The following is a 23,063-nucleotide window of genomic DNA, read 5'->3' as shown; positions in this document are numbered from 1 at the left end:
CGGTATAATTCAATATAAGGTTCTACCCTTTATTTAAAATCAGTATTTTTTAAGTATCATTAAAATTTTGAAATACTAAAAATATCCCATTAAAACTTAATTTATGAAACATTATTATACAATTTTATTTCCAAATCTCAAGAAATAAATGAAGAAGAAGATGAGAAAATTTACACTTTATTGATAATCTCAAAATTCTTAAACATTGTGACATCCTCACTTATTTTATAGTAATCATACTTAATCAATTTGTCTTCCTTTAAAAAAAAAATGATAATTTGTAGGTTGAGAATGAGATTAGTTATAACTATAATATTGGACACATGTCAAGCATGAAAGGGCTTTCAGCCCATCATTATAGGTCTAATCAATAGCTAGATTCAATAAGTCAAAAAAATTAAAAATCTTTTGAAGGCTTGAACTTAAAACAAGAACATATAAATAAGTTTTAAATGTTCTATAAGGTCTAATATGTATTATAATATGATAAAGATTCTATATTAATGGTTAATAAACAGTGTAGTTAGCACTATTGTATCTCATTATTCTCCCTTTTTTTAAAAGGTTCGTACGTTAGGTGAAGTGGAGGGTTGGTTACAATGATGATTAGGTTAATTGTGATGGCCGTGAGATACCCTATCCTCCTAGGCGTTGACTACCCTATAACTCTCTCATCATAACCCATCATCTCCCCTACTCGCAACAAAAATTGATTTTTTTAAACCAACAAACGGCTGAGATTTGAAGAAATTTAATAAAGGTTCCTGGAGATCTGTTTGTATCATCTCTTTCATATAGAGCTCTCAATTGGTAGGGTTTGGATTGGTTTGTACTTAACTGGACTGATCCCGATAAAAAATTAATAGATTTGGGTCTAATTGGACTTATAATTTTAGGCTTTACATCCAATACGATATAATGTGTTATTTCCATTAGATTCAAAAAATTAATATTTTTGGGTCCATCTTAATCTGTGATGTCGTAAAAGTATATAAATATAGTACACGATTTTACTAGAAGTGATTTGACACCAAAATTTGAAAGAATATCATTGTTCGACGCCCACCCTCTGACACATTCCCCCATATGCTCTTTGATATGGGCCATGTGAAATGGGCTAGAATCATAGATTTTTTTTTTTGGGATATACAATGATACATATTTATAAGGATGTATAATTGTGTATCTCGAGAGAAAAATCTATGGTTCTAACCTATGCCACATTAGAAAAAGAGGGGGGGGGGGGTTAGAAAATCACGACTCAAATTTGAATTTGACAAATGCAGTCTTTACATTTAAAATTCATATAATCAAATGTCATTTTGATCTAAAATCAAATAAATATCTCAACGACTATACTCTATAATGATATTTCAAAATTATAAAAATATCCTTTTTCACTATGAACCCTTTTGATATATGTATGATTGCACATGTCATTTTCGAGTATATTAAAATAAAAATATAACATAACTACACTATTTATATATTTACAAACACATTTTGGATTAAGTTCAGATTAGATCAGGATATGGTTGATTAAATTCGCTCCGATACATTATTAAATCATATCTTAATTGGATCAAGTCTCGATCATAATTCAAACCCTTGATCTTGGGAGTTCTTTACTTGAGTTTAAAAATGAGGACACGTAGGTAATTTTCATTAAATCTATGAAACAAGACCATGATCCATTTTGATCTTGACCAACAAGATTAATGTTGGAGTGACCTCAGCGGAGACATCTTAATGTAGTGGTGCGTGCATATCCGTAGATGTGTTTTACTTGTGTTTCAGAGATAATGTATCGATGGAAATGCGCACGCCACCACGTCAAGATGTCACCTTGTGTCCTTTGGTGAGGTCACTCTAACACGACTATTAAAATAAATAAGAACAAAAAAATGTCAAGATCAATCGTTGTTAATGTTTGTGTGTGTGTATTTTAGTGTTGGGTGCATTATGCAAATGTATATATATATAGATCATAAAGGAGATTTCATTCACTAACTAATTAAAATAAATAAGATGTCCAGTTGGTTAGCCACATAATGGGTAAGCCACTAGCGAGGCATGTCACTTACCAACTATACACATAAAACCTGCCACCAATCTCACTTATTAGATGATCTACACAAATCTTCTTCTCATCCAAAATGGAAATAATTCGATTTATATTAAATTTATCTTGTTATTTCAATATAAGAATCATATATGTATCTAAAATATATTGTAATTTATAATATTTATTAAAAAATAAAAAAAAATTCAAAATCCAACTTAAATTGATTTTCCATCTACGGTGAGAAATTTTTTATCCGTCCCACTTCCAAGAAAATCAGTTTTTTCACTTTCAAATGTTATTTTATCATTCACACATTCACTCCCCTATCAAAATTTCTAGGTGCAATTAAGTTTTGAAATTCAATTTTTTCCACAAAATTCATTTTCCATGATTATTTTTCTTAAATTTAATATTTGAATAATGGTTTTCTAAAACCCCCCTTTGAAACACGCCCCTGACGTGTCATGTGTTAGAACTATTGAATCTTTTTATTGGGATACACAATTGCACATATATATAGGGATATATAGTTGGGTGTCCCGAGGGAAAAATCTATGGTCTAGCCTATACCACATCAAGGGGCATATGACATCACGTGTCAGAGGGGGCGTAAGAAAATCATGACTCTTAATATTCCCCTTTAGAGCGTATTTCCTATAATTATACATCCACTTCATACAAATGTTAAAAGTGATAAATTGGTTTGGGTAGTTTCTCACTTTTACGTATTTTCAACTTTCGTACTTTGAGAGAAGTGCTTATCATAAATATTACCAAAGATTTGTGATAATCTGACTACCCCACTTGGCACACTCAATTGACACTCCTAACGTGACAAGTTCAGGAATCATAGATCTTTACATCTTGGGATATACAATTCCTTCGGAATACACATTTTTGTGGGAGAATTAAACTTTTGTATCTCAAGACATACAGATCTACGATTTCTGAACTTGTCATGTCAAGAGAGTCGATCGAGTGTGCCACATGGGGTAGTCAGATTATTATAATTCATTATCAAACGCTAATTAGATTTCCAAAATAACTTTTAATGACCAAAAGTACGAGGAACGCTTTTTGTTCCTGTTCCAAACACTACCTATAGCTTCCGATAAAGAAGCGCACGTGGGAAACTGGCCCAAATGGTTTCAAACCTACCCTGCTTCAGCACGTGTCTCTGCACATATCCCATAAAATATACTTAGGCCCAACCTATAAGCATCCTCATAAATTTAAAATGACTGAAATACCCTTCAATAGTAACCAATGATATAGTGTAGTTAGTGATCGGTACAGATGTTGGAAAATGAGCAAGACAGCTTTTGTTAAAGGGGCGATCGAACAGAGAGAAAGATAAAGATAAAGATGTGTACTTTGGTGATCCCGAGGAGGTGTTCGTCGAACTGTGACATCCTTTTATTCTCCAAGAAAAGGAGAGATGATGATGATGATATTTTGATAGGACAATCTTCTTTTTTCTATTCTCTCTTTTCTTTCTCAACGAATCTGTCAGTAATTTGAAGTTTGAACAAACGGAAAAGTTCACAATCTAGGACTAAAACTTTGAAGTTGGATGAAAATTATTGTAAACCCCCGTAAAAAAATACAATTTTTATTAGGCATTTGCAACCTAATTGTCCGATTGCAAATCATCGTAAAAAATTTCATTATTTTAATATGATTTTTCTAACACATGTCCTGAAGCAAAGTTAAGGTGCATTAAATACACCTTTGGGCATATTTTACAAAATTCCACAAAGAAATGAATAATGATTTTCTAACTCTTGCTTGGCTACGTGACTATGCATAGAACCATAGATTTCTTTCCTCAAGATATACAACTACACATTTTTTCTAAGGATGTGAAGTTGTGTATCCTGAAGAACAAAAATTTATTGTTCTATGCACAATCACGTTGGGAGAGTATGGGAGTATTTGTCAGAGGGGAGGGGAGGGGAGGGGAGGGGGGGGGGGGGGTCAGAAAATCACGGCTCTAAGGACATTAGGTATTGTTATTTCAAAGTACAAACCTCCTTTGGGATCATGATTTCAAAATTTGCCCGAGATTGAGATGATTTGGGCTAGTCATCTCATCTTAGAGGTAATCAATGGAGAAAGTCATACTAAATTATCAAAACCTTGAAGATTTACCCAATTGTTTGGAACTTTTACCTCATTGATTGATTATAGTACATTTGGATATAAAATAATTAATTTGTAATAATTTAAATCTTTCTAATTTAAATAAAATAAGATTTTGTGATTGAACACCTTCTAATCTAGCTCATAATAAGAAGCAATACCATTTTAAAAGAATTTGACTCTCAAGTTTTTACAATACATCCTTGTTTACAACTTCAAACAAAAGATAAGGTTTGCGTCATATTGGAGGTCAATGTAAACAATCCCCCCCACCCCTCATCCGATACAATATTTAACTTTGGAGAAAGTGGAATAAAGAAACACGATTTGTTTAGCCGACTTGAATTCTCTAGGTATTGTTGTGACATGTCTGGGATGATATGACATTGACAAGTTATCTTGGTATCGTTGGTATATAAGCACAAAGGAAAAAAATTTGAAAATCATGATTGCGGTATAAAATGGACACCACCCCTCCTCCCTCATCCGATACAATATTTAAAAAAAAATTATCTAACTTTGGACAAAGTGGAATAAAGGGACACGATTTGTTTAGCCGATCGGAATTCTCTAGGTATTGTTGTGATAGGTCTACGACGAAATGACATACACATGTCAACTTGGTCTCGCTGGTTGATAAGTACCAACAAAAAAAATTTCAAAACCAAGATTAGGACACATTTTACCAAATCCCACAATGAAATGAATAATGATTTTCTGACTCCCCTCGCCACGTGGTTGTGCATAGAACCATAGATTTTTTCCCTTAGGATACACAACTGCACATTTTTTCTTAGGATCTGAAGCTATGTATCCCAAAGAAAAAAAATATGTTGTTCTATGCACAGTCACGTGGGGGAGAGTATGTCAGAGTCGAGGTGAGGAGGAAGTGAGAAAATCATGACTCTGAAGAAATTAGGTATTGTTATTTTCAAAGTTACAAACCTCCTTTGGGATCATGGTTTCAAAATTTGCCTGCGATTGAGATGATTTGGGCAAGTCATCTCATCTTAGAGGTAACCAAGCGAGAAAGTCATAGTAAATTATCAAAACCCAGAAGATTTACCCAATTGTTTGGAACTCTTGCCTCATTGATTGATTGTAGTACTTTTGGATATAAAATAATTAATTTTTAATAATTTAAATAAAATAAGATTTTGTGATTGAACACCTATTAATCTAAGCTCATAATAAGAAACAATACCATTTTAAAAGAATTTGACTCTCCATTTTTTACATTACATCCTTTTTTACAAGTTCAAACAAAATATAAGGTTTGCGTCATATTGGAGGTCAATGTAAACAATCCCCCCACCCCTCATCCGATACAATATTTAACTTTGGAGAAAGTGGAATAAAGAAACACGATTTGTTTAGCCGACTTGAATTCTCTAGGTATTGTTGTGACACGTCTGGGATGATATGACATTGAAAAGTTATCTTGGTATCGTTTGTAGATAAGCACCAAGGAAAAAAATTTGAAAATCATGATTGCGGTATAAAATGGACACCACCCCTCCTCCCTCATCCGATACAATATTTAAAAAAAAAATTATCTAACTTTGGACAAAGTGGAATAAAGGGACACGATTTGTTTAGCCGATCAGAATTCTCTAGGTATTGTTGTGACAGGTCTAGGATGAAATGACATGGACAAGTCAACTTGGTCTCGCTGGTTGATAAGTACCAACGAAAAAAATTTCAAAACCAAGATTAGGACACATTTTACCAAATCTCACAATGAAATGAATAATGATTTTTCGACTCCCCTCGCCACGTGGTTGTGCATAGAACCATAGATTTTTTTCCTTAGGATACACAACTGCACATTTTTTCTTAGGATGTGAAGCTATGTATCCCAAAGAAAAAAAATCTATTGTTCTATGCACAGTCACGTGGGGGAGAGTATGTCAGAGTGGAGGTGAGGAGGAAGTGAGAAAATCATGACTCTGAAGAAATTAGGTATTGTTATTTTCAAAGTTACAAACCTCTTTTGGGATCATGGTTTCAAAATTTGCTCACGATTGAGATGATTTGGGCAAGTCATCTCATCTTAGAGGTAACCAAGCTAGAAATTCATAGTAATTTACCCAATTGTTTGGAACTCTTGCCTTATTGATTGATTGTAGTACTTTTGGATATAAAATAATTAATTTTTAATAATTTAAATAAAATAAGATTTTGTGATTGAACACCTTCTAATCTAGTTCATAACAAGAAACAATACCATTTTAAAAGAATGACTCTCCAATTTTTTACATTACATCCTTATTTACAAGTTCAAACAATAAGGTTGCGTCATTTTGGAGGTCAGTGTAAATTCCCCCCCTCCCCCTGTCATCCGATACAATATTTAGCTTTGGAGAAAGTGGAATAAAGGAACACGATTTGTTTAGTCGACTTGAATTCTCTAGGTATTGTTGTGTAAGGTTTGGGATGAAATGATTGGACAAGTTATCTTGTTATCGTTGGTTGATAAGTACCAAGGAAAAAAAATTGAAAATCATGATTGCAGTATAAAATGGACACCCCTCTTCCCCTTCATCTGATACAATATTTCAAAAAAATATCAAACTTTGGATAAAGTGGAATACAGAGACACGGTTTGTTTAGCCGATCTGGATTCTCTAGGTATTGTTGTGACAGGTCTGGGATGAAATGACATGGATAAGTCTACTTGGTCTCGTTGGTTGATAAGTACCAAGGAAAAACATTTCAAAACCATGATTATGGCACATTTTACCAAATCCCACGAAGAAATGAATAATGATTTTTTGAACCCCCCGCCACATGACTGTGAATAAAATCATAGATTTTTTTTCCTCAGGATACACAACTGTACATTTTTTCTGAGGATGTGAAACTGTGTATCTCAAAGTAAAAAATATATTGTTGTATGCACAGTCATGTGGGGAGAGTATGGGAATGCATGTCGGTGGGGAGGCGGGGAGGAAGTTAGAAAATCACTATTCTAAAAAAATTAGGTATTGTTATTTTTGAAGTAACAAGCTTCCTTTGGGATCATGGTTTCAAAATTTGCCTGAAATTGAGATGATTTGGGCGAGTCATCTCATCTTAGAGGTAATCAAGCGAGAAAATCATAGTAAATTATCAAAACCCTAAAGATTTACTCAATTGTTTGGAACTCTTGCCTCATTGATCGATTGTAGTACTTTTGGATATAAAATAATTAATTTTTAATAATTTAAATACAATAAGATTTTGTACTTGAACACCTTCTAATCTAGTTCATAACAAGAAACAATACCATTTTAAAAGAATTTGACTCTCCAATTTTTTACATTACATCCTTATTTACAAGTTCAAACAATAAGGTTTGCATCATTTTGGAGGTCAATGTAAACTCCCCCCCTCCCCCTGTTATCCGATACAATATTTAGCTTTGGAGAAAGTGGAATAAAGGAACACGATTTCTTTTGTTTAGCCGACTTGAATTCTCTAGGTATTGTTGTGACAAGTCTGGGATGAAATGACATGGACAAGTCATCTTAGTATCGTTGGTTGATAAGTACCAAGAAACAAATTTGAAAATCATGATTGCGATATGAAATGGATACCTCCTTCCCCCCTCATCTGATACAATATTTAAAAAAAAATGTCTAACTTTGGACAAAGTGGAATAAAGGGACATGATTTGTTTAGCCAGCCAGAATTCTCTAGATATTGTTGTGATAGGTCTGGGATGAAATGACATAGACAAGTCAACTTGGTGTCGCTAGTTGATAAATACAAAGGAAACAAATTTCAAAACCATGATTGTAGTATAAAATGCCCCCCTCTCACTTGATGCAATATTTACAAAAATACTTAACTTTGGACAGTGTGGAATAGAGGAATATGATTTGATTAGCCAACCCGTATTCTCTTGGTATTGTTGTGACAGGTCTGGGATGAGTTAACTTGGTCACGTTTGTTGATAAGTACCAAGGAAACATATTTGAAACCATGATTGCAATGTAAGATGGACACCTCCTTCATCTGATACATTATTTTAAAAAATACTTAACTTTGGACAGAGTGGAATAAAGGAACATGATTTGTTTAGTCGACCTAAATTCTCTTGATATTGTTGTGACAAGTCTGGGATGAAATGACCTGGACAAGTCAACTTGGTCTCGCTGATTGATGAGTACCGAGGAAACAAATTATAAAATCATGATTGCGTTTTGAAATGGATATCTGCCACCTCCCACTATATACAATAATGTTATGGACAATTTTAACATATATGACCAATACACTCAAATTATATTATGAGTCTGATAAGACGACGCCCCTCTATGACATACTCCCCATCATAAAATTGTAGATCATTTGTCTCGAGATACACAAGAAAAAGATTCATGATTATGTGTATCCCACGACAAATGATCTACGATTCAATGATGGGGGCTTATGTCACAAAGCGGTGCCAGAAAATCATTACACTTATATTATATAACACATAAATTTTTTATATATATAAATAGAATAAAAAATTCATTCCTAGCAATGTGGATTCATCTATGTTGAGATAAAGCATTATGGAGCCTAATCCAATGGTTAAAAAAATTTGGTAGCAGTTTAATGTTGCGGCCCCTTGGGTACGATATCAATTCCCCCAACTAGAGACAACATCCTACACTGTAAATCATAGTGGATCTTTGTATTAGTGACGACTAACAGAACCTAACAAAGTATATCTCAACGTATCTCTTTGGGATTTCTTGGAATCTTATGAGAAGTCTATTACTCTAAGTGGGAGAGGAATATTCCCTTCAACTACTGAAGATCGTGCTAGTTGACTAATGTAATAAGCATGATGTTAAATGCTCCCTTGGCGGCTTTTCGAGTCTTCGAGCTTAGTTGAGTTGGTCTTATGATTGTGGGAAAAATTTTTATTTTTATTTTTAAAGAAAATGATATCTGAAAAATAGATTTTCTCAGAAATTATTTACGAGGTTCTCTCAAGATTGAGGTATGTCCACGGATCACACTGATTCCACTAAGAAGAGAAAAAAACACAGTTTCAGATTACAACATTTCACTGAAAAAAATAAATATATATACCCCTAGGGTACATAATGCCAATGAAATTACGAAAATACTCGCACCCCCAGCGGTGACACCTGGCTTGATTAACAGTAAATCCTTATTGACCCTTAGTATCAGGCTCCACAATCCACAACATGACCGAGCAATTTTGCCACAGACAAAAATGATAATTCGACTTTTTTAGCCTACTAAGCCAAATTAGAGGTTTCTTGGTTGCTACCAATGAAAAGACTAAAGTTTTATTAAATAATGTTTCTAAGTGGCACAACCTTACAAATGACCTATTAGAACACCATATCTAACCCAAATCTCCCAACTACACATAATACCCCACAAACCACACTGTCCAGGTAAGTCGGGATAAATCCTATTGTGACCGACGATGGGACTTGAACTTAAGACCTCTTTCTTTTAAAAGGAGGCCCTGACCACTACGTCTAACACTTGTTCATATGAATGTTGTGTCCAGTATTAAAAATCACATTTCATAAAATCATTCATTCCCGAGGCTTCTTCCTAGGATATGAATGTTGTTGGGCAAACCATGCCTGATGGACTCCTAGTGCCATATGTCCGATAGGACTGGGCCTGTGCTATCTTTATACGTCCAATGAGAAGTTCAGGCTTGAATGTTAAGGCCAGGGTCTGGGTTGTCTTCATAAAGATTGGGCTTTTGTGTTACGTTGCACATTTCTACTGTCCTGGACCATTTTAACTATCATCGAGTTGGGCTAGGTTTGCTTAAAATGTTTGAACCTTAGGAAACGGATGGGCCTTGGCCCAGTTATAGATACACTTGCCTTGGTTTCTAGACTGAAGATAGCCCTTTAATTCCCCCATTGGTTCCCTTGATTTGAATTTGATTTAATGGAATCGGTCGGCTAAGATCCGTCTAAGTGGGGTTGTGATCATTAGATTAAGTAGTATTATAAACTAGGGTTTGGGATTGTAGTTAATTTTATATTGTAATGGATTTTTTTTTTTTTTTGTAAATTTTTCTTTTTGATTAGCAAAACCATATTAATATTCTCAATAACTCGATCTTGACCAGGTTTGAACCCAGGTCTCTAGTATCATCACCCATAGACTTTACCAACTAAGAAGCTAGCTAGTACTTTCTGTCATTTAAAATATTAACTTTGGTCATCTTGAAGATATCATAATAAAAGGTTATTTTAGAAAATTAAAAAGCAAGGTTATACGAATTATTCACTTCCCCATAAAAGTGTATCCCGAGGCATACATATCTATGGTTTCCAAACTTGTCCATGTCAGGAAGTCGATTGAGTATGCCACTTGGCGAGTCATATTATCATGACTATACATTTTTTTTCTCATAATAGTATGAAAAAGCCCTAATTTTATTTTTAGCTTGAAAATAAGGGTATAAATGTAAATTCAGCTAATTGATTATTTCCTCTCTTTTTTGAAAAAAAATTCAGTTTATTTGTATGAATTTTAAAAAACAGGTCCCTACTCTTTGGTGAATACATTTGAAATTTTACCTTTTTAGCCTTTTTTGAAGATCATTTTTTTTGTTTTGGTGGGCCACACATGCTGTCCATATGCACATAACAGCAGTTAAATATGCCACTTTATGTGAAGGGGCATATAGAGACTAGAAGATGTGACTTGGGAGCATACCTAGTCGCTCTTACCATTTCAGCTAACCCTTGATGGGTACTTTTTGTTTTTTTAACCTCATAAATGACAAAATTTTCCTCATAAAAGACTAATGCTGAAGTGACCTCAGGCTTGAACCTCATATTGCACTTCTTGATGTGAAAGCGAATGGGAACCATAAATCTTTTCATCGAGAAACAAGTGAAAAAACATTTATAGTTCCTATCGACCGTCATGTCAAGAAGTATAATATGAAGTTCCAGGTTGAGGTCACTCAATCGCGACTCCCCATAAAATTATGAAGAAGCAATAACTATATTCAGGTTGAGAATATCTTAAGATCTCTGATAATAATCTCCTGCTCAGGTCAAACAGGGTTGTAAATGAGTGGGCTTGGGCTTAGCTTAGCCATAACCCAACCCTAAAGAAGCCCAACACCCCTATCATGTTTGAATTGGCCAAGTGTTACCCAATTCATTGGTACTAGTCCGAACCACGAACTGGTACAAACCGAATCAGTTTGCAGTACGATTTTGATAGCAACCATGAATCCACCAAATTTCGATTAAAATACTATCCATCTTACTTAATATAATGGACATATACAATATAGTAGTGGGTTGGGCCTGGAACTTTTAATCCTTTATCTGGCCCAAATTTAATGAGCTGGAAATTTTGAGCCCAAATTTAATCCTAATCCTTATTTTGACCATCTAAATCGGCCCAATTGATAGTCCAAGATATCACTCTCTTGTTCCATTGTGTAATGGAATTTTGTAAATAACTCCAAAATAAATTATTGCAAAATGACAATATATTCTAAAACTTCCAGCAAAATGTAAAGAAGAGTGTCAAATAGGGTGAGGAACAAAATGGGCTTAATTATGCTCAAGATTGGGCTCAAAACCAATTTGGGTAGTCCATTTTTTTGGGCTTGATTCAAAGTTTTTAAAAATGTACGGTTACTAAGTACAAACCACCCACACAACTTAAAATTTAACGATGAAAAATAATGTTTTTTTTTTTAAATATTGGATGTTCATAGAATTTTGCCGTCTACAATCTTATAGCCTCATATCATGTTTTAGGATTCCAGAAGATGAACTCAATAACACTTAGTAAGATTTGAAATCTTACTAAATTAGTAAGGTTAGCCTTAGTTAAGATTTGAAGGGTACGTTTTAATCTTTAATAGATAGTGATAAATAATTTAAGAAATTAGGGTTTAATAGGTAAAAGTTGGGATGCCAACTTTCAAGACTACATGATCAGAACGTCACCAAATCAGGGAGAATGATGATTTTGTAACTAGAAAGTTTTCACTCAGCTGACGTGGTAACGGACATAGATTTTTCCTCGGGATACACGTCACTGTGCATCTTTTATGGGATGTAAAATTCTGTATCCTTGCCACGTCAGCAAAGTATTGACCGACAGAAGACTTTCCAGTTACAATTAGAAAATTCCAAAATCAGAATCCTAAAAGGAATAAAAAAAACTTTCCTTGTTCGTTTCCAAGTCTAACTACCTGAATTCCAACTAATATAAATCTAAGTCGTTTCTTAGATTCTCTTGTTCTAACTCACAATCAAATACTTTCAAGAAAGAAATCGAATTTTGAGAACAATGGAGGTTTTTGAAGTAAGTTCTTCTTCTTCTTCTACTAGTGATGATCTACCTTCAGATATCATCTTCGAGATTGTAACTCGAATATCGTTCGAGACACTTCGTCGGTCCAGATTGGTGTGCAAGGAATGGCAGAGATTCACCCATGAATCATACTTCACTCGCCTTCATTGCGAAAGAACTCCAACTGTATCTGGCTATTTCATTCAAAGTGTGCAGAAGTGCGTATACTCCTCAACCTTTATGTCAATCCCTCACTCACCTTCGACGACTACTACTCTTCATCTATCACTTGATTTCTTACCACGTGATGTGAAGATCGTAGCATCATCGGGCCAAGGATTATTACTATGTGTTAGCCAAGGAAGTCGAATTCCTAGATACTTTGTCTGCAAGCCTACTACAGGAGAATGGAAACATCTCCCCAATCCCAAGACTCGATACTTTACAATAGGAACAGCAATGGTGGTACAATCTGATCTGCTACGATTCAAAATTGTTCGATTCTCGGAGCCTTCGATTGGGTGCAACAATCTTCAGTGTGAGATCTTTGATTCAAAAGGTTGGGCATGGAGGCGATCTTCCGACGTAAGATTGCCCGACCATGTGATTCTGAAAAGGGATCCTTCAATTTTTGCTTCAGGGGCGTTTCATTGGCTTACAAATAATAATTCCATCTTTGTCTTCGATATTTGTCAAGAAAGTTGGAAACTAATGTTGCTACCCAAAGAAGAAGAAGAAGAAGATGAAGATGATGATGATGCTGGGACTAAGGTGCTAATGCAATGCGAAGGGAAGCTTGCACTCTTCTGTGTTAGTGGGAATTTTGCAAACCTATGGGTAATGATGGATTATACGAGAGAAGTATGGATTAAGAAACAACAACTTAATCTCGAAAAAATTAACAAAGAAGAACCTCACAATAAATTCATTGCACTCCACAATACAGACATGGCAGTTATAGAAGGTTTCAATAAATTTATATGGTACAAGTTCCAGAATAATAATTCACTCGATGTGAAGATTGAGAAGTGCAGCACAATTGAAGAGGTTTTCATGTTTCAGTCTGACTTTGAATCTTGTTCTCTATTATTTTAGATGGTAATAAGGGAAATTTTGTAAATCTTTATTTTTGTGATGTATGAGATTTTTATTTTATTTCATCAACTTTAGATTTATAATTGAATATATTGATTTTAATGTTCAAGTAAAGCAACCAAGGTACAAAGAAGTTATATAATAGAACCGTGATAATATGACGCTCCCCTCTGACAAACGCACTCATCACAGAACCGTAAATCATTTACCTTGAGATATACAAGAAAAATAGTTTATGATTCTATGTATCCCAGGGCAAATAATCTACGATTTTGTGATGGGGTGTAAGGGGCGTTTGTCAAAAGGGGGAGTCATATTATTAGGACTCTATATCATATATCATATATATCCTTCAATTTATTTATGACTTGCCTCAATTTTAATATATATATAAGATATATTAAAAACCATTCAATAAGACATGGGATATCGGATGCCAAAAAGTGAGATAAGAAAAGACTGGTTGGCATGCCTGGTTGACATACCACAAATATCCAAGAAAGATATGCATGTCTCTATAAATTTGTACTAATCCCTATAAAATAATAATTGATCTTAAAGAAAATTGATTTTATCCTATTATTTGAACTGTCTCTTTGATGAAGAGGTTCAAGTGTGAGTTGAGATTATAAGAATCCAATAAGTTAATTTGGAGGAAATTGATTGGTACAATATGATCTCTCGAAGCAATGACTGTTGAAAGGAGATATAAATCCCAATTAAATGATCATACCTTGATTTCCCAATTAACATGGATTATGATTTTCTTACAAATTAAAGTAACAAATTATTGAGAAAAATTGGTCGACAATAGTGCATTAAGGTTTTCAGATCAATGGATCCAAACTCCAATTGCAATCTTAAATTTTTCCTCTTAGACCCTGTGTACGCGTGGGCCTCTTATCCTTTCTAACCTTATCACACAAGTAAAGCAAGATAATATATAAAGACATAGTTAGTCTTTCTCATAGACGATGTGGGACTAAATATTTTAGATAACAAGTTAAAAATTCATCACTTGTGTGTTGGATATACCCAATATACTTAAACAAGTAAAAAGTTACTTTCGTGCTTGATAACACCTAAATAGTTAAAAGCAAAGTGTATACCACTTTTAACCAAATTAGCTAAATCAACTTTGTATTTGAAAATCTTAAAATAGTTAAATTATTACAAAAATTAATAGGGGTGTGTTACAAAAACTTGAGAAGAAATCGTCTTATTTATCTGGACAGAACACATTCAAAAATATTTACAGTCAGTAAAATATAACTGTTTTAAGTTGTTTTTTTTTTTTTTTTCTTTCTATTAAAATGGTTAAATGGATGTTGTTTAAACTTACCAGGCTTGCTTAAATCCAATTTATCAAAAAACTATGTAAGATAACCAATATTATCTATGGGGCTTGCATAAGCCCAATTTATAAAAAAAAAACTAGAATTAAAAATAACCAATATTGTCTGTGGAGCTTGCATAAGCCCAATTTATCAAAAACTAAAATAAAATAAAAAGTAACCTATATTATCTATAGAGAATGCCTGGAATTGTTCTTATTCCACGATTATTGAAAGAATCGGGATCATATGCACCCAGAGTAGAGGATTGAAACCCTCCTCCCTCATCTCAACACATGCCACAATCTAAGAAAATTTTTAAAAGGAGATATTTTAAGCATCAGTCCCTTATATTATGGCTTACATGGCATGTGTTGAGACGTGCGAGGTGAGTTTCAATCCTCTATTCTGTGCATAGGATCCAGACTCTGACTCTGAAAGAAATATGGTGTATTAAACATTCTCAGCCCATGATACTGTTGGATGGGCACTTTACACGCTGGCATGCAGATACACATGGATGGGATATCATACACGGTTCATGTTACATGTATGGCCTGTGATAAGAGTTATTTATAACTCGCTTCTTAACCATTTATTTTTGAAAGATGGTTTGTATTCTTAGTTTTAATATATTTTATTTAAAAGTAAAAAATATTCCATAAAAACATGGGATATTGGAGACTACCAAATGAGGTTACCCATTGGGTACCCTTAACAATGAAGAACCTCACAATAAACTCATTGCACTAAACAATACAGCCATGTCAGTTATAGAAGGTTTCAATAAATTGATATGGTACAAGTTCCAGAATAAAAATTCAATCGATGTCAAGATTGATAAGTGCTGCACAATTGAACAATTGAAGAGGTTTTCATGTTTCAGTCTGATTTTGAATCTTGTTCTCTATTATTTTAGATGGTATTAAGGGAATTTTTGTAATTCAATATTTTTGAGATGTAAGAGATTTTTATTTTATTTCATGAACTTTAGATTTATAATTGAATATATTGAGTTTAATATTAACGAAAGCATCCAATCGAGTTATATCATACCATATATTATCACTTGTGATAAGGGTTTCTTACTTTATTTTATAACTTGTCTCTTCCTTTTTGATTTGCCAGGTGGTATACTCAATCAACTCCTCGTAGCTTTGTATGTCTCAAGATACACAATTGCATTTTCCCATAAAAAAGTGTATCTCGAGACATACAGATCTACAGTTCCTAAACTTGTCCACGAGTCGATTGAGTATGGCACCTGGGGAGTCATATTATCAGAACTAAAAAAAAAACATGAAACTGCTTTTTTCTTATAGAAATAACATTGATGTCTTTCTAGACCTTTAGAATTGTCCAAATAAACCTATAAATCTTAAGCTAACAAGTTTGTTAGAGAGGAAAGATACCAATAGACATGATTGGGTTTGCTCCCCAGGTTGTGTCTTTAAATCTCTATATGCCCCTTCACGTAAAGTGACTACTTACCTACTATAACATGTGATAGGGTGGGATGTTGTGTGCACTAAGTAGACTAGTCTCACCTAAGGTGGGGATACTCCCTAGGCTTACCAAAAAAATAACCGAGTAGACTAATATATTTCAAATAATTATACACATGTTAATATGTTCTTATCTTGATTAGGGAGAGGAGTCTTGTGGAATGAGAATGTGTTTTCTTGATGAGAGTTGCTATTGGCACCCCAACTTTTACTTATTACATCCCCATTGAAAATAAAGAAAATAAGTGAAAGATTGAGAATAAGTAAACTTAAAAGTTGGGGTGCCAATATAAAACTTATTTGTATTTTTTTATTTAGGATTTTATACGAACTGAATAATAACTATAAACTACAAGTGAAATTGTTTGAGACCTTCCTACCTCACCTCAACACATGCTCCATTCTAAGAAAGTTTTAAAATGGCTATTTTTGGCATCAATCCCATGGTTTATGGCTTACATGGTATGTGTTGAGGTGTGGGGGGTGGTTTTCAATCCTGTACTCTAAATGAAATATGTTATTATACATTCTCGGCCCATGACACTGCCATACTTACAAGCTCTGTGGCATGCAGATACACATATGGAAGGGATATATCATACTTGATTCATGTTACATGTATGCGTTGTGATAAGGGTAATATATAACTTGCTTATTAACAGTTTATTTTTCAAAGATATATAGTATGGATTCCTAGTTTTAATATATTTTACTTAAAAGTTAAAACTTCATCTGGATTTTGTATTTGTTTTTGGAAAATTATTTTGCATAAAAACATTGGATATTAGAAACTACCAAATGAGACCCCATTAAACAAAGAGTGAGATACCACACACATGTTCAAGAGAAAAATGTGTCTCAATGGAGAGTTTAACACTTCTAGATAATATAGTCACACCTTACAAATTGAAATATTTATTAAATTCTTATTCAAAAAATTAATAAAAAAAATATAGATTATTTAAATATACCCCTCCATCTTTTTGTAAACATTTGAGATACCCTAGTAGTTTCAAACTGATGACATACCTTAGTGTTCTCGGAGAAATTGAATAAAAAAAAAATGATCTAAATATATATCATCTTCAATCTCTTGTAAATCCTTGATTTTATTTTTATTTTTTGCTAACCGAGTGTTTGGGCCAGCTTGCACGCACCACGACTAATCTCGGGGAGGACTACCACAACAGCCCACCACCATGGTCCCCCAGTTAAATCATGAGAAAAACCCAAGAAGGGAATCGAACCCGTGACGTGCGCCTAACCCGCACTTCATGTGCTTGCCCTTACCACTTAGGCAACCCATTGGTGGGTTAAATCCTTGATTTTCCTCGCCAAAAATCAGTAAACTTCAATTTTTGCAATAAAAAAAAAGAAAAAAAATTCCTTTTGAAGATGAAATTGCATTAGTTAAAAGTATTTTCCCCACATACTAAGTGATTTGAAGATGATGGTCTTTCTGGAGAAAATCTAAAGGTCTTTGTCCAGATGTCCATGATAAGGGTATTTACATCATTTTTTATTTGTCTTCTAAAGTACACCAAGGTCAAAGGGTATAACATCAATTTGAAAAAATAGGAGAAATCTTAAATAATCAACATAATCGAAAGAGGTAATGTCTAAATAACATAAAAATACTTATCATAATTCAACGTGGGGTGCATGATGGTTGCTAGGCTATAAGTAGGAGGGAAAATCCTTATAATAATAAAATAAAAAAATGAAAATAATCATAATTCTTTGGGTAATTGAAACATGCCTTTCCTTCTTTTTCTGTTTTTTTTTTCTTTTTTGGGAAACTAAAGTGCCCTAAATGCCATCATCTTCAAAATTGTGACAAAAACCTTCCCCTTTTTTTCCCTTAAAAAAACTTTGTTATATCCAATCTCTAGAATAAATATTCACTCACATTCAACCTCCAAATTCTATCTCCTTCAACCTTAAGACCTCAAGAATGATTTATTTTTTGACAAGAAAAATTAGGAGTTAATATCTAACAAAGTTTGAAGAAGTTAAACTATTTCCCATATTTTATCATAAGTAGAAATTACTGCAAATTTTATATATCGACATGATCACGCACAAAAAATGATTTTGCAAGAGATTTTTTTGGTTCACAAATTTTGCACTGCAAATGATTTGTTGCTTACGAAGTAAAATATTAAAGGAATCAAAATATTTGCACAACTTAATGCAATCAACCACTCTATGATAAAAGCATAAACATAACAATCTCCCACATTGATTGAATTATGTTCAATCACCCATGAAGATCACTCCAACATCAAATATATCTTTAAGTATTGTAGATGCACGAAATGGCTCTACACTTTCCTTCTTTTCAGCTCGGGGGACCTGCAAGACAGCCCACTCCGACGATCAAGTTAGCCAAATTGATCAATGTAATGTGTTTTGAGAAGGAGAATTCGAACCTCTTTTACCCATAGTTTTCTTCCTTATATAGGCGTTCAACTTGATCGTTTTCTGTGCCACCCCTTGAGGTGACTTGGGGTAGTTAGCTTACTCCCTGACATGTCAGCTGCAGGAGTTGTTGCAACTGCCCCATCACTTCTGAGAAAGTCAGAGTTGGCCTGACATGACGTGGGTTGTTAGAGCTGGCTGTCTATTGCAGGCTCATCTGTCAGACCCGTCATACCGACTTACGAGCTGATGGCACAGTTCCGAGCTTAGAATACATGCATTCGTCGGGGTTAATAAACCGAGCTACGACCTCAAATCATTAATCTTGGCCCCTGATCGAGCCACGTGTCCGTGCTCAAGAATTTTCCCCCACAATACCCCCTCCCGAGGGCTCGGTCAAAATGATCGGGTACTCGGGAATATTAGTATCAAAAATTGACACGTGGATGCCTCTTATTGGGTCTCAGCTAAGATTAATGATATCTTTATGGCGAATCGTTACTTGGCCTTCCCACTTCTCGAGGGCGACGGTCGGTTGGGCTATTATCGCAGTTCGCGCCCTGTCTGTTGGTTTAAACGGCGCAATTATTACAAAGAGTACACGTGGCGCCCGGAGAGTGGCATCGATTCGTGTGTAAAGGGTCGAACGGTCGTATTGGTTTTCTCAGCGTTTAATGCCTCATTATTGTCTCGAGAAACCCTGTCCGTTGATCCTAAGTGCACATCTCGAGGTCCTCCTTATCTATAAATATCCCATTTACCTCTTATTTTCATTTTCACTTTCACTCTTCCTGCTGTTACTCTGCCCGTTCGCCCCCTCGCGCGCTCCCTGCCTCTGCCAGTGCCTCCGCCGCGCCCTTGCTGTGCCGTTCAGCCGCCTGAGGTGTCCGGTTAATCGAAGTGCAGAGTCAAAGGAAGGTAACGGAAAAACAGAGGCAGCTCTCCTCTCCCTTCTCCCTCTTTTTTCTCTGTACATCCAAATGGCCAAGGGAAAATCCCACGCCCCTGCTCGCCCTCCTCTAGAGGTGGTCAGGGACACATTTGGTGTCCCAGCCAGCGTAGGCATGTCCTACGTGGACGAGGCCTCGTCCCTCAGGGAAAGTCCCCCAGGTACTACAATAGTACACTGGGGGCAATTCAGGGCAGGTTTCAGAGTCCCTCTAAGCAGGTTGACTCGGGAAGTCCTGAATTTTTATAGGAGGGCTCCTGGGCAAATGAGTGGAAATTTCTTCCGACTTATTAGCGCCTGCGAGCACATGAACAGCAGGCTGGAGGATGGCCTCCAGCTTGGGCTATGGGACATAAGGGCCCAATTCGTCCTTAAGAAGTGTCCGAACAAACCGGGCTTCTTCTACCTATCTAAGAGGAGAGGGAAGCCGTCCTTGGTCGATCTTCCCGATTCGGACAAGGAATGGTTCTTGTTTCCAATTCGGATATCTGGAGGATGGGAGAGCGTTCCTGGTGACGAGCTTCCCTCTCTGGCCCACCCTTCGTTCAACCCCCAAGGTGAACTTTCCACTTTAATTCCCTTTCCTTCACCCTTTCAATTTCTTCTCTTTTTTTTGGTAACTAACTTCAAACTTTTCTTGTTTCCACAGCTCCGAGTAAAGACAAATTCCCGAGTGATTCGGTGGTGATCAATCACCTGCTGTCGACTCCCGAGCTCTACAACTACGCCACCGCCTTCCTACCACCAACCATCCGTCCTCCGAGCATGGCGCTCCAATCCAAGCGCCCTCCCCCAGTCCTGGACTCCGACTCCGAGGACGAAATCGCGGAGGCTGCGCCGACACCAACTACCGGGGTCCCAGTGGTGGGGAGCTCCTGCATCGGACAAGGAGAAGAAGAAGAAGAAGAAGAAGAGGACCACCAGCCTCTACTTAAAAGGCTGAGGAGGGGGCCTCACCCTTCCAGAGCCCCGGCCGCAGTGATGCAGCTACCACCCCCTCCAGCTGCCGACGCCTCAATCCAACCAGCCGAGCCTTTGCACACATCCTCGGCTGGTTCGGCTCGTAGGGGAAGCCTGCCCCTCCCTCCCCCCTGGCTGGTACAACCATCAGTTAGGGGTAGGCCGGTATCGGATAAGGATTCTGCCTTATCTGATCCGGCCGTTGCCAGGGCGATCTTCGACGCGTCCGCGCTTCCGCGGGACGTGGAGAAGGTGCGTCGTAGTTTTGTCGGCGATTCGACAAAATTTTCAAATGAGGCCTTCCGAGCTTTGGCCTTGGTAAGTTTTCTACTTTTTGTTTCTGTTTTGATGCTATTTCGCTGCGCTTGTATCTTTCTAACGCTTTGCTTTTCTTTTCTACCAGGTCCAACACGCCGTGGCCAAACTCGTTGAGGCCGGCGACACCTCCGCGCAGGACCTCAAATCCGCGGAGGGTCACATATCTCAGCTCCAAGCTGAGAGGGATATGGCTGCGGCCAGCTCCCAAAAACTCCAAAAAAGCTTGGATAGCGCACTATCCGAGCTGGAGCAGAATAAAGACCGCCTGGCTCTAGCAGAGGGGAAAATTTCTTCGTTGGAGGAGCTAGTGAAGGCAAAGGAGGCGGAGCAAGAGAGAGCTCTTCAAGACCAACTCAACTCCCTCCAAGCCCAACTGGATTCCTCGGAGGAAGCCTGGGAGGCGGCATACAACAAACTGAAAGCGAAGCTTAGGAAAGCCGAGGCTGCTGCGAAGAGGCCAGAGGTGATTCCTGAAGTTGAAACTGTCGTTGCCCCCGAGCCACCTACCGAAGATCAATCTATTCCGACCGAGGAGCAGGTCCCCGATGAAGCCGAAGCCACTCCTGCCGCGGATACTTGATTTTTTTTTTGTAACACAATTTTGTAACTTTGTGTGTAATTTTCAATGGAAATATATAAATATTTCATTTTTCGTTAACTCTCGTGCCTTCTTGCTTTCTTTCCTTTTCCTTTTATGTTAAGGCATATCGCTTAAAAAAAAACAAACGAAATAGCTTAGTATACCTAAGTCCTTAGGTTCGATTATAAGATTTTTCCATGGATTTGATGTTAGCAAAGAACCGGGGCTCCGATTCCGAACTAGACTCCATAGTTTATCTTGGCTCCCGTATAGAAGCTAAAGCTTTTCCTTCAAACCAACTCCTCAGTTGGGCTCGGCTCCTGTGGAGGGGCCGAGGCTTTTCCTTAGACCAACTCCCCAGTTGGGCTTGGTCCCCGTGGTGGGACCAAGGCTTTTCCTTCAAACCAACTCCTCAGTTGGGCTCGGCTCCTGTGGAGGGGCCGAGGCTTTTCCTTAGACCAACTCCCCAGTTGGGCTTGGTCCCCGTGGTGGGACCAAGGCTTTTCCTTCAAACCAACTCCTCAGTTGGACTCGGCTCCTGTGGAGGGGCCGAGGCTTTTCCTTAGACCAACTCCCCAGTTGGGCTTGGTCCCCGTGGTGGGACCAAGGCTTTTCCTTCAAACCAACTCCTCAGTTGGGCTCGGCTCCTGTGGAGGGGCCGAGGCTTTTCCTTAGACCAACTCCCCAGTTGGGCTTGGTCCCCGTGGTGGGACCAAGGCTTTTCCTTCAAACCAACTCCTCAGTTGGGCTCGGCTCCTGTGGAGGGGCCGAGGCTTTTCCTTAGACCAACTCCCCAGTTGGGCTTGGCTCTTGTGGAGGGGCCGAGGCTTTTTCTTAGATAGCAGGGCTGTTGAGCAAAGATGACTTTATTGATAATATTTCTTTAAATTGAATACATTCCATGGTGATTGAATTTCATCACTGGTCGGAGTCTTCAAGTAGTAAGCGCCGTTTTCCCCGACTTTTCGTACAATATATGGTCCTTCCCAGTTGCAGCCGAGCTTGCCACTATTAATTTCCTTGGTATTAGAAAATACCTTTCGTAACACCATATCTCCGACTTTGAACTCCCTGCAACGTACCTTCCGGTCATAAGATCTCTTCAAAACCTGTTGGTACCGTGCCAACCTCTCTATGACCCTTTCCCGCGTCTCATCCAACCAATCCAAATTCCGAGCCACCATTTCGTCGTTGAATTCTGTCTCGGCCACCAGTGTCCTTGTTGTAGGAATCTGTATCTCGGTGGGAATGACAGCTTCTGTTCCATAGGCTAGTGCGAACGGAGTGAAACCTGTCGCCCTTCTTGCCGTGGTCCGGTATGCCCATAAGACGCTGTGTAGCTCGTCTACCCATCTTCCCTTGTGTTCCTCCAGCTTCTTCTTCAAGT

General features: G+C 36.9%; 1 protein-coding gene across 1 annotated transcript; it reads left to right on the top strand.

The window, feature by feature from the left end:
* The first annotated feature begins 12,511 nt into the window (after positions 1 to 12,511).
* LOC147388450 (F-box protein At5g49610-like) lies at positions 12,512 to 13,609 on the top strand. Its single transcript, XM_086418251.1, has one exon. The coding sequence runs from the start codon at positions 12,512 to 12,514 to the stop codon at positions 13,607 to 13,609; it is 1,098 nt and encodes a 365-aa protein (XP_086274377.1).
* The last annotated feature ends 9,454 nt before the right edge of the window (positions 13,610 to 23,063 follow it).

The sequence above is a fragment of the Akebia trifoliata genome, chromosome 12 (assembly GCF_017979445.1).
Source record: "Akebia trifoliata isolate Shusen 1 chromosome 12, ASM1797944v1, whole genome shotgun sequence".
NCBI classification, from domain to species: Eukaryota; Viridiplantae; Streptophyta; class Magnoliopsida; order Ranunculales; family Lardizabalaceae; genus Akebia; species Akebia trifoliata.
Note: the sequence above shows the minus strand (reverse complement) of the source record. Positions and strands in the feature narration are given on the sequence as shown.

Bases quoted from the DNA above. Each gene is read 5' to 3' on its own strand.
- LOC147388450 (XM_086418251.1), top strand. From the start codon at position 12,512: ATGGAGGTTTTTGAAGTAAGTTCTTCTTCTTCTTCTACTAGTGATGAT.